Source organism: Dermochelys coriacea, chromosome 12 (assembly GCF_009764565.3).
Source record: "Dermochelys coriacea isolate rDerCor1 chromosome 12, rDerCor1.pri.v4, whole genome shotgun sequence".
NCBI classification, from domain to species: Eukaryota; Metazoa; Chordata; order Testudines; family Dermochelyidae; genus Dermochelys; species Dermochelys coriacea.
In genome coordinates, this window is record NC_050079.1 from 7,887,708 (window position 1) to 7,900,177 (window position 12,470).

Consider the following 12,470-nt stretch of genomic DNA (forward strand, 5'->3'; position numbering starts at 1 on the left):
TAGTGTAAACATGGCCTGAGTCTGCAATAATTGGGCTGGAAATCATGAAAAAAAGAAGTGTGGAACCTCCAGCACTTTTGCTTCCTGATGTAAATACATGAGAACAATCTTTCTTGTAGCATTTTGGGATTTGGGGATCTGGTGGCAGCCAGAAACCAAGAGTGGCATCCAACCATATCAGTATCTTAAAAGAGGTTTAGTTTGTGTTTGGGTGTGGAAATAGGAGAGGAATTGGAGTGAGTGAGTTTCTGAGTATTTCTGGACTTGGTTTGCTTCTCCCTATGTTAATGTAGAATGATTCAATGATTTATTAATGCTGGTAGGATATACAGCAGCATTACAATTTCAAAATGATTATTTCATGACATCCGTCAAAACAACAGCCCCAAATTTTACCTCAGTAGCTTCAGATTGTGCAAATTTGGTAGGGACATTAGCAGCCTTTCAATGCTTTGATCACTCAGCGCATTTCTAGATAATCTGCAAAGCCAGGGAGAAAACACATTGCAAGATTAGAAATGACTTGCAAGTTTCACAGTTAGAAGATATTAAAACAATATATTCCTGTTGAAAAATATAAACTAGGCTCAGAAATCCTTGACTTCAAAGGTTTAAGTTTCATTTACTGGAATATGGGAGTTACCCCTTCCAAGCAAAAAAAGAACAACAAAGGAAACTGTTTAGAAATGAAAATGGCTGGATCATTAGTTTTACAGACATCTTTATGGGTTTGATGCAGAGATCACTGGGTAAGAGTCTCTGGCCTGTTCTACACAGGAGGCCAGACTATCTAGAACTAGATCAGAATAGTCCTAAATGACCGTAACTATCTCTGAATTTAGGATAGGTAGGGGAACAGAAGGGTGTGCCTGCACTGCATGTGTCCTGGGGAATTTACACACAAATTATAGAATTCCAGGAAGCCAAATTCTGTTCTCAGATATACTAGGGTAAAACCAGATTAACTCCGCTGAGGTCACGTACAGGCTATCAGAGGGTAGATACTTGTATACTTGTGGTGCAGAGAGCCAGTTGAAGATCTAACACGGCACTGAGATCATGTGTGTGAGGGTAGGAGGAAGAACCACAGATGGAGAGACAGACAATTCTTTTGTGCCTTAGGAGGGGATTCCATGCTGAAGGCTGCAATGGGGGTGAGTCATAAGATTTGCATTTACATGGAGACAGAGGCCCCAAACACTCCATGCAACTAGCACTGAGGGCTGAAGGTGATACTCCAGCCCATAGGCTGGAAGAGCAGTTCTGGCAGGACGAGGGCATTCCACAGTCCTGCTCAGTGACCCTGGGTTGGGAGGATGGATTTCATCACTCCAGGCGCTCCATCTGCACAAAGCCTAGTTACTCCGGGCCAGAACGTCAACTGCTGTAAATGCGTATAGATCCAATGAAGCAAACAGAATGACACTGATTTACACCAGCTGGAGATCTGGCCCGTTGGTTTTATACAAACAGATTTCACTTTCTAGGAGCACAGGACAGCCTGACGTATAGACACACTTACACAATGCTTGGCACTTACTCAAGTTCTGTTAGTCCTGTGCATTTTTCAAGGATCTGGCAGAGCCTGTCCATGTCCTTGGGACTCACAGTGCATTCCCTAAGACTGAAGCAAACAGCATACTCAGGATCCTCAGATTTACCTTCTACAGCAGGGATGACATGGGAAATTCCATCTAGACCTTAAAGCCTCATGTTTCAGGCCAAGCTGCTAGCCTGGGGTTCAAAGCCAATCTCAGCCCCTCTACCTACTGCCTTGCTCACTTCACAAGTGCATTCAGAGTGACGGTTTTGCTGTTCTAAACATTCTGGGCCAGATCCCCGGGTGGTGTAAATGCGGATCGCTCAATTGACTTTGGCGGAGCTCTCCTGATTCACAACAGCTGAGCATCTGGCCCCATGTGATCATACCACTTTGTGAAGAGACTTAATGGAGCTGCCTACTTGGCAATAAAAATTCCTTTGGGAATCAGAACTTGTTTTCCCAATGTCAAATGCCTTCTTGGTTCCCTCAAAATAGGGCTGGGTATATTGCTTTCTCGCTGCACAGGGCTCCCTTAATGAGAGTTAGGGTTACATAACGAGGGAATGGTGTTGTGAGAAAGCATCTGCTTTTCCCTATAGACAGGCTTTCCAAGGCCTTCTCCTTAGCTGGCCTAATCCCCTGCTGCCTCACACTCAACAGTCAGTTACACCTGTACAAAGTGTGGGTAGAACACTAGTGTGAGTAGAGAATTCTGATTCTCACTTTGGCAGGTATAAATCACTCCATGAGAGCAAAGCAGTGGGGAATCAGGCCCTGTATATCTTAGTGATCATGGGAAACAGCTCCAACCAAGCCAAACACTTTCTATACAACACACGATACTGTTTTCTTAGCAAACTAGTTCATTTGAATTATGATTCTGTGTGTGTGTACAGGGGAGGAATAGCATAATACCCTATGGGCCAGATCCTCAGTTGGTATTAATTGTCATTGACTTCAGTGGAGCCATGTCAATTTACATCAGCTGAGGATGTGCCTCTATAGACAAGTATTTCAGGCACCCAGATCTCTTTTCATTCCAGTGGTGGAGGAGCTGGGAAGGTGAGGCCCCTAAAGCAAATCATTTAGAAAGATCTTCCCAAGAAAGCTCTTAGTTTTGGAACAGCTGTGGGCCCGCTAGGTCCCCACCCTTTTTCTCCACCTCTGCCCATGCTCTGAGAGCTGCGACTGGCCAACCAGAGGGATACAAGGCAGCTCTTTCAATGAGAAGCAGAATCTGCCACCCTATCTCTCTTTAGGATGAGAACGAGGCAGTGGACGGAGAGACCCGCTGAGGAAAAACACTTGGAGATGAAGGACTCCCCAAATGATTGTGACCCACGCATGGCTCTTCTGACATTTCTAAATGGGAAAAGGAGCCAGAATGGAAAGGTGCCATACCGAAAGCAATGGTCGTTTTCTAACTGTCGTGGATGAGCCTGGAACTTTCCTGCAGATCTGGTACGGCTGTTCCTGGGGACAGGGGTTTTGATACCATGTCAACTGCACCGAGTGCAAAACCCTGTGTTGTCTATGGGTAGCTGATGCTCCGTGCCTCGGTGCAGTGGCCTCACGCACCAGCCTCCCCTGGGCCATTGTGCACAGGAGCGAAGATTCATGCCACCCCACCCCTCCAACCTCTAGGGTGCCTTACATCCATCCACCACTTTGGTCAGGTGGCTGCCCAGGAGGAAGTGAACTCCCACCCCTATCACCCACTGCGGACCCTGTCACCCCACCCCGCACGCTCCCGGCTGCCCACCCCCATCCACACCACCCAGCTGCTCCCTGCCTCCACTATTCCCAGCCAGCATTCAGAGCCAAAAGGACCCCTGATTTTGACACCCCATGGAAACCACCCTATTGCAACGTGGACATCTAGATACTATGGGGATGGCACACAGGATATGCTTAGACAGACAGGAGGACAGGATCTTTACCTGACACTTTCCCAGAAGATTAAATGGACCGACTGAGCGTTTCCCAGGCTGTAACCAAAAGAGAACACCATGAACACGCAGTTGGGAGAGGTGTGCTCACGTTTCATGCACTGCAAACCAAGGTCACGTGTCTCAAGCAGCATCGCTGATGGGAAAACACAGCAACAAGAGCCCCGAACGTACCTGATGTCTATTGATTTAATATGTTCCAGTGCCGATAAGCACTGAGCTAAACCAAACACAGCACTCAAGGATATCTGATTGCCACTCAGCCTAGAGGAAGAGATGGAATAAAACCATTATTTTCAAAGGATTAAATCCCCATCCTCATTATCATTAATGATTTATACAATGCCATAAGATACAATAGAAATGGTCCTTAATCTGAGGAACTTACAATCTCACTGCAGCCGGGAGCATGCTTCCCAGCTTGCGAAGACAGACACTTGCTAGACAGTCAAGAAAAACTGAGCTGTAGCCAGGAATAGCACTGGAGGCAGCTCAGGCTAGCCGCTTGAGTACAAGCCCACCTGGACCACTGGCTATATACTCGGACGGCTACCACAAGTCATCACCCACGCTACCCCTGGCTACATTGCTATTTTTAGCACATTCAAGCTAGCGTGTGTGTGTCTAGGCGAGCTAAAAAGCACACTCGCAGCTGCAGTGTAGGCATACCCTAAGGGCCTGACGCTCTGCCACTTTGCACCGCCTGTCCACATTTCCATCTGTGCAAATGTAACTCAGTCCAAGTGAGTGTTACACAAATTAGGTGTCAAACACGCCTCTCCCCTTGTGTGTGAGTGGAAAAGTCCAGTTTGATAGCATTTTACACCTATTTTGCACAGATTTAAACAATTATCCACAGGGTAAGTCAAGGATGGGAATTAAGCCAAATATTTCAAACAAGCTACATAATGATGAGTGATCACTTACTTTAGGAAACTCACTGCCTTCAGCTCTGGAAGGAGTCCAACCAGCTTCCCAACTCCCTGGTCTCCCAGAGAGTTATTTGACAAACTAGGATTTAAAGGAAGATATTTCTTTTTCATTCAGAAGAAAATAATATGGTCTAGCTAATACTTAGTCCTGCCATGAGTGCAGGGGACTGGGATAGATGATCTCTCGAGCTCCCCTCCAGTCCTGTGATTCTCTGATTCTATAATATTCATGGTCTGTTCCCTTAATGTCAGTCCCCACACCGGCATCCTCGGATGCAAATCAAAGCAGCAGCTAGCTCATCCAGTCTCCTCCTTGCCTTTTTTGTCAAATAAGTTGACGCACTGTGACTTACGTCAGCCCTACTTTATAGTGTAGTCCAGGCCTCAGGCCTAAAACCTGAGGGGCGCAAGGCCACTGACAGGATCCAGAGCATTGCAACTCTAACTCGAATCCAGTCAAGTTTCCTCCCACTGACTGGAGTAAGTCCACTGAAGTCAACTGAGTTACACCTGTATGAGCGAGAGGAGAATCGTGCTCAGAACTTCCTCATCGTCTGAGGCCTGTTCAGTAGTTTCTGGAATGAGCTGGTGCTTCTCATCCCCAGAGGTCAGATGGCCACATCCATCAGGAGGATCTCAAACTGGCCCTCGTGTTACCAGGTTCAGCAGAGGAACCAAGGTCCCAGACAATGCATGAGTCCATGAATGAGTCCCAGACAATGCATGAATCCCAGACAACGCATGAGTCCATGAATGAGTCACAGACATTGCAACTTTTCTGTTTTGCAAAACATGCTGAGGTTTCAAGATCAGTTTTCATTACGATGCTGAAGAACAATGAGACCTTTCGAAATGTTGACCAAAAAAAAAAGAGCGAGCGTGACTTAAGGTGTTTGTACACCAATGCGAGGAGCCTAGGTAACAAAATGGAGGAACTAGAGCTTCTGGTGCAGGAAGTGAAACCAGATATTATAGGGATAACAGAAACATGGTGGAATAGTAGTCGTGATTGGACTACAGGTATTGAAGGGTATGTGCTGTTTAGGAAAGACAGAAATAAAGGCAAAGGTGGTGGAGTAGCATTGTATATCAATGATGAGGTAGAATGTAAAGAAATAAGAAGCAATGCAATGGATAAGACAGAGTCCGTCTGGGCAAAAATTACATTGGGGAAGATAACTAGTAGAGTCTCTCCTACGATAGTGCTTGGGGTGTGCTATAGACTGCCGGGATCTAATTTGGATATGGATAGAGCCCTTTTTAATGTTTTTAATAAAGTAAATACTAATGAAAATTGCGTGATCATGGGAGACTTTAACTTCCCAGATATAGACTGGAGGACCAGTGCTAGCAATAATAATAGGGCTCAGATTTTCCTAGATGCGATAGCTGATGGATTCCTTCATCAAGTAATTGCTGAACCGACTAAAGGGGATGCCGTTTTAGATTTGGTTTTGGTGAGTAGTGAGGACCTCATAGAAGAAATGGTTGTAGGGGATAATCTTGGTTTAAGTCATCATGAGCTAATTCAGTTCAAACTGAACGGAAGGATTAACAAAAATAAATCTGCAACTAGAGTTTTTGATTTCAAAAGGGCTGACTTTCAAAAATTAAGGAAATTAGTTAGGGAAGTGGATTGGACTGAAGAATTTATGGATCTAAGGGTAGAGGAGGCCTGGGATTACTTTAAATCAAAGCTGCAGAAGCTATCGGAAGCCTGTATCCCAAGAAAGGGGAAAAAATTCATAGGAAGGAGTTGTAAACCAAGCTGGATGAGCAAGTTTCTCAGAGAGGTGATTAAGAAGAAGCAGAAAGCATACAGGGAGTGGAAGATGGGAGGGATCAGCAAGGAAAGCTACCTTATTGAGGTCAGAACATGTAGGGATAAAGTGAGACAGGCTAAAAGTCGAGTAGAGTTGGACCTTGCAAAGGGAATTAAAACCAATAGTAAAAGGTTCTATAGCCATATAAATAAGAAGAAAACTAAGAAAGAAGAAGTGGGGCCGCTAAACACTGAGGATGGATTGGAGGTTAAAGATAATCTAGGCATGGCCCAATATCTAAACAAATACTTTGCCTCAGTCTTTAATAAGGCTAAAGAGGATCTTAGGGATAATAGTAGCATGACAAATGGGAATGAGGATATGGAGGTAGATATTACCATATCTGAGGTAGAAGCGAAACTCAAACAGCTTAATGGGACTAAATCGGGCGGCCCAGATAATCTTCATCCAAGAATATTAAAGGAATTGGCACCTGAAATTGCAAGCCCATTAGCAAGAATTTTTAATGAATCTGTAAACTCAGGAGTTGTACCGAATGATTGGAGAATTGCTAATATAGTTCCTATTTTTAAGAAAGGAAAAAAAAGTGATCCGGGTAACTACAGGCCAGTTAGTTTGACATCTGTAGTATGCAAGGTCCTGGAAAAAATTTTGAAGGAGAAATTAGTTAAGGATATTGAAGTCAATGGTAAATGGGACAAAATACAACATGGTTTTACAAAAGGTAGATCATACCAAACCAACCTGATCTCCTTCTTTGAGAAAGTAACAGATTTTTTAGACAAAGGAAACGTAGTGGATCTAATTTACCTAGATTTCAGTAAGGCGTTTGATACCGTGCCACATGGGGAATTATTAGTTAAATTGGAAAAGATGGGGATCAATATGAACATCAAAAGGTGGATAAGGAATTGGTTAAAGGGGAGACTACAATGGGTCCTACTGAAAGGCTAACTGTCAGGTTGGAGGGAGGTTACCAGTGGAGTTCCTCAGGGATCAGTTTTGGGACCAATCTTATTTAACCTTTTTATTACAGACCTCGGCAGAAAAAGTGGGAGTGTGCTAATAAAGTTTGCAGATGATACAAAGCTGGGAGGTACTGCCAATTCATAGAAGGATCGGGATATTATACAGGAGGATCTGGATGAACTTGTAAACTGGAGTAATAGTAATAGGATGAAATTTAATAGTGAGAAGTGTAAGGTTATACATTTCAGGATTAATAACAAGAATTTTAGTTATAAGTTGGGGACGCATCAATTAGAAGTAACGGAAGAGGAGAAGGACCTTGGAGTATTGGTTGATCATAGGATGACTATGAGCTGCCAATGTGATATGGCTGTGAAAAAAGCTAATGCGGTTTTGGGATGCATCAGGAGAGGCATTTCCGGTAGGGATAAGTAGGTTTTAGTACCGTTATACAAGGAATTAGTGAGACCTCACCTGGAATACTGTGTGCAGTTCTGGTCTCCCATGTTTAAAAAGGATGAATTCAAACTGGAGCAGGTACAGAGAAGGGCTACTAGGATGATCCGAGGAATGGAAAACTTGTCTTATGAAAGGAGACTTAAAGAGCTTGGCTTGTTTAGCCTAACTAAAAGAAGGTTGAGGGGAGATATGATTGTTCTCTATAAATATATCAGAGGGATAAATACAGGAGAGGGAGAGGAATTATTTCAGCTCAGCACCATTGTGGACACAAGAACAAATGGGTATAAACTGGCCACCAGGAAGTTTAGATTTGAAATTAGACGAAGGTTTCTAACCATCAGAGGAGTGAAGTTTTGGAATAGCCTTCCAAGGGAAGCAGTGGGGGCAAAAGATCTATCTGGCTTTAAGATTCTACTCAATAAGTTTATGGAAGAGATGGTTTGATGGGATAATGGGATTTTGGTAATTAATTGATCTTTAAATATTCAGGGTAAATAGGCCTAATCCCCTGAGATGGGATATTAGCTGGATGGGATCTGAGTTACCCAGGAAAGAATTTTCTGTAGTATCTGGCTGGTGAATCTTGCTCATATGCTCAGGGTTTAGCTGATTGCCATATTTGGGTCAGGAAGGAATTTTTCTCCAGGGCAGATTGGAAGAGGTCCTGGAGGTTTTTCGCCGTCCTCTGTAGCATGGGGCACGGGTCACTTGAGGGAGGATTCTCTGCTCCTTGAAGTCTTTGGACCACGATTTCAGGACCTCAATGGCTCAGACATAGGTGAGGTTTTTCATAGGAGTGGGTGGGTGACATTCTGTTGCCTGCGTTGTGCAGGAGGTCGGACTAGATGATCAGAATGGTCCCTTCTGACCTTAGTATCTATGAATCTATGAATCTATGACTCATCCCAGAACAGCTTGGCAGTTAAGGCACTTGCCTAGGGTATGGAAGGCCCATGTTTGGAACAGGCTTGCAAACCTGGCTCTTCCATGTCCCAGCCAAGTGCCCTAACCAGCAGGCTAGTCTAGATCTCTCTTATTCTCTTCCCCCCGCCACCAGAAAACAACTCCATCCTGGGCCTGACTTTCCCACTAAACAAATGCATTTCCACAAAGCATTTCAGGGTTGTCAAAATGATTTTTTGGATGAAAAAAAAAAGTTTTGCCACACTACAGGAGAATAAACTCCCCACTTGCCCCCTTCCTGGGCCAGGCAAGAGGCACATTGGCAGGGCAGTTAGCTGGGAAGGTTGCACTGCTGCCACTAACGTTATACCTGTTCTGTGAGTACATAGAAGACTTCAGTCTCCAGGCCATCCATGTAAATATGTATTTCATTAAACAATAGCAAGGCATCAGTTCCCATCTTCTCTCCTACCAGGAAAGCCATTTAAATGTGTTGCTATGCTGAGTTTGGCCTAGCAGTGGGGCTTGAAATCGCCATTACAACGTACTGCCTCTGATGCAGGCACTGTCCCTCAGGCAACATAATTAAAAGACAGGTTTCAGAGTAGCAGCCGTGTTAGTCTGTATTCGCAAAAAGAAAAGGAGTACTTGTGGCACCTTAGAGACTAACAAATTTATTAGAGCATAAGCTTTTGTGAGCTACAGCTCACTTCATCGGATGCATTTGGTGGAAAAAATAGTAATCTCCCCTCTGTATTTTCCACCAAATACATCCGATGAAGTGAGCTGTAGCTCACAAAAGCTTATGCTCTAATAAATTTGTTAGTCTCTAAGGTGCCACAAGTACTCCTTTTCTTTTTATAATTAAAAGAGTCTCTGTGGTACAGATAGCCATTTCCCTGGAAATATGCAGGCTTCATACCAATGCTCACTTGACTCATTCCTCGGGGCTCTGGCAAGAGGCCTGGGGAAAGTTGCATCAAGCACTGCCCCATCTCAGATAAAATGCTCCACTTCCAAGAACAGTACGGAAGCACACCGGATTCAAATTGGCTTTGTACGTGCTTTTGACCAAGCAACTTGATTGCTTGAATGCTTACAGAAAGTGGTCACTAAAAGATAGTCCGACCACACATTGTTGGGTTCAATGCAAGAACCGCTGGTTCTCTCGCCTGTGTTATACAGGAGGTCATGTTAAATTATCAGAACAGTCCTTTCTGGCTGTAAACTCTAGGAATCTCTGAAATCCTACATCTGTGCAAGTCTACAACCACAAAAACAAGAACCACCTCCCACTGCTAGCAAATGGAATGACCCCTTTTGTTGACACGGTAGAGATCTGTGCTTTCATGCTGAAAATCCTAGGTAAGCCATGTTGACGATCTAAACGTGAGCACCACACCCTATCGTGATTGTGCAAAAGAGAGGCACATTTTGCCTACATGCAAATGAACCAATGGAACAATTTGCTCCAGGCATGTGGTGGATTCTCCATCACTCCACGTGTTTCAATCAAGACTGGATGTCTTTCTAATAGAAACATTCCAGCTCAAATACATGTGAATGGGCTTGATGCAGAGCTTACTGGGCAAAGTTCTCTGCTCCTGTGTTGTGCAGGAGATTAGAGTAGACCACCACTCTTCTGGCCTTAAAATTATGAATCTCTGAACAACTAACCGGGGCCTATAAATAAGGCCCAACATTTAAAAATATTTATTATAAACAATAAATTGCAAAAATACAATTTAGCACTAAAAAATAAGAAGACTCACTCAAGCTCTGATACGCTGCTACATTTCTTCAACACAGTGCACAACTTGTCCAGATCTCTGGGGGGGAAACCACTGTCTGTCAGCCTAAGAGAGAAAGCAACCCCCCCAGCACCCCAAATCATGAGATAGGCTTAGAAATCATGAGATTTTAAAAAATAATAATTTTTACGTTCTTTTCATTGCCTTCCGGTGTTTGAGCCTTTTGTTTATACTCAGGTCACATTTTCCAACTTTTCTCTGCAAATATGAGGATTAGAAATGTACTTTTTCATACATCCAGGATCTGGGGGTTTTAAGAATCCCATGAAACTAATGATAAAATCGTAAGAGTTGGCAATGTTGCCATAACCCAGACAGTTAAACTGCATCTGACTGAAAGAGCGAGTTGTTCTACAAGAGACTTTCATAATCAGATTTAAAATGAGCTCTGTTTGGGAAACATTAAGGTAAATCAGCAAGAGCCACACTGAATTCCAACTCAGCCCTCTGAATACAACCCTGCATAGCAGCCCAGCACTGACTAGTGGATACGGCAGGGGGCCAGGTGACTGAGGTGCTATTCTGAGCTGTGTGACCTTGACCACGTCACATCACTGTTTTGTGCCTCCGTTTCTCCATGTGTAAAATGGGGATAATACATGTATGAAAGTTATGGGTAAAAATGCTATATGGACACTGAGCGTTATCATTTGCTAAGAGATGAAGCTGGCTCTTCTTTATCATTATTTATTTGTATTACAATAGCACATGGAGGTCCTCACTGAAACTGCCCCTGTGAACCCTATTGTTCTCATCGCGGTGCATACACATGGTAAAAGATTCTCACTGTCCCAAGGAGCTTTTCATTTAAACAGACAAAGGGTGAGATAAATGAAGGATGATTAGCCTCCTCTTACAGATGAGGAACCAAGGCACAGAAAAACTAAGTGACTTGTCCAAGGTCACACAGGGAGTCTGTGGCAGGGCAGGGATTTGAACCCAGCTATCATGAATCCTACTTGATAGCTATATCCAGATGCCCATCCTTTCTCTTGACATCCTGCAAGAGATATGAACACACACTGACTTATACAGGTTTATATAGTCTGGATTAAATCCAGACTTGGGTTTGAGTCCAGGATCTTCTTGCAATGCATGTCCCAAAACAAAAGTAACTGACCAGCTCAGCAAAGCAAGTTCCCACCTCTGACCTGCTGGTTGAAATACTAACCACAGGCTCGTTTGGTGAATGAGATCTCATAACTAGACATCAAAGTGGGTTCCTGCAGGACTGCACAAGCACTAACCACTGATCTGCCACTGCAGTGCATCCTAGACTTTACCCCCACACCAAGATGATAACGATAAACAATGAGAAGTGACTCTTCCTTTCAACAGCCTCATCAATGCTATTCACCATTTGAACTTGCATCAGAAATAGTTTTCTCAGTTGCAGACACCAAAGATCTCTGAACGCCCATGAAAAGCATCAAACTACCTTATTTTCCTTGAGACCACAGACTTCTGGCTCTCACCTCCACCTGACTGGTCCCCACTACGAGAGGTATCCCTGTAACAATAAACATGATCAGATCTGAACATGAACTGTTCTCTGAAAAGACAAGGTGAAGAGAAGAACTCCAGGAGTCATATGTAGATAACCAGTCCACAGGGAGCACTCACCTCCACAAGAAGCCAGCACAAAAAGTAAGACAAATTATTGGAAATATACATTGCTTTCCCTTGTTTGTAACGCCACCATGGATTTGCCACCATGATCTACCTGAAAGAGCTTGTCTCTGACCAGCTCATTTCCCTACACTTGTCTAGCACTAGCCTATTCTTCCTTCCAGTGGTTAACCAAATACTTGTGAGAAGGGCTGTTTGAAATTTTTCCATTCAAACTGGTTTGGGGCAGAAATATGGGTTTTGACTGAACAAAGATTTTTGTGAAAAATATCTGTCTTGCATGGAGAAATTTCCATTTTTCAGTCAAAAACAGAACACCCCAAAACTGAAATATTTTGATTCTAAAATGCCACTGTGGTACATCATGGGAGTTGCAGTTCAGGTATCTCTTGTTCCCATTTTTCTCTAGGAGCTGGGCTCTCCAGTTGGACTGTATCTCCCATGATGCAACATGGGCAACTGCCATGATGCACTTGTCACCCCTTACT

General features: G+C 43.7%; 1 protein-coding gene across 19 annotated transcripts in view; it reads right to left on the reverse strand.

Annotated features, from left to right (window-relative positions):
* Positions 1 to 12,470, reverse strand: part of NLRC5 (NLR family CARD domain containing 5) — a 91,925-nt gene that overhangs the window by 33,617 nt on the left and 45,838 nt on the right. For all 19 annotated transcript variants that reach the window (XR_006275204.1, XR_006275203.1, XM_043495218.1 and 16 more), the window contains 8 exons: positions 11,792 to 11,863; positions 10,315 to 10,398; positions 4,420 to 4,503; positions 3,667 to 3,756; positions 3,484 to 3,531; positions 2,945 to 3,016; positions 1,541 to 1,624; positions 397 to 480 (listed from right to left, as the gene is read on the reverse strand). Coding sequence is in view for 17 of the 19 variants with exons in the window: in XM_043495218.1 (XP_043351153.1) it covers positions 397 to 480; positions 1,541 to 1,624; positions 2,945 to 3,016; positions 3,484 to 3,531; positions 3,667 to 3,756; positions 4,420 to 4,503; positions 10,315 to 10,398; positions 11,792 to 11,863 (618 nt within the window). In the remaining 2 variants the exon portion in view is untranslated. The remainder of the gene's footprint in view (positions 1 to 396; positions 481 to 1,540; positions 1,625 to 2,944; positions 3,017 to 3,483; positions 3,532 to 3,666; positions 3,757 to 4,419; positions 4,504 to 10,314; positions 10,399 to 11,791; positions 11,864 to 12,470) is intronic.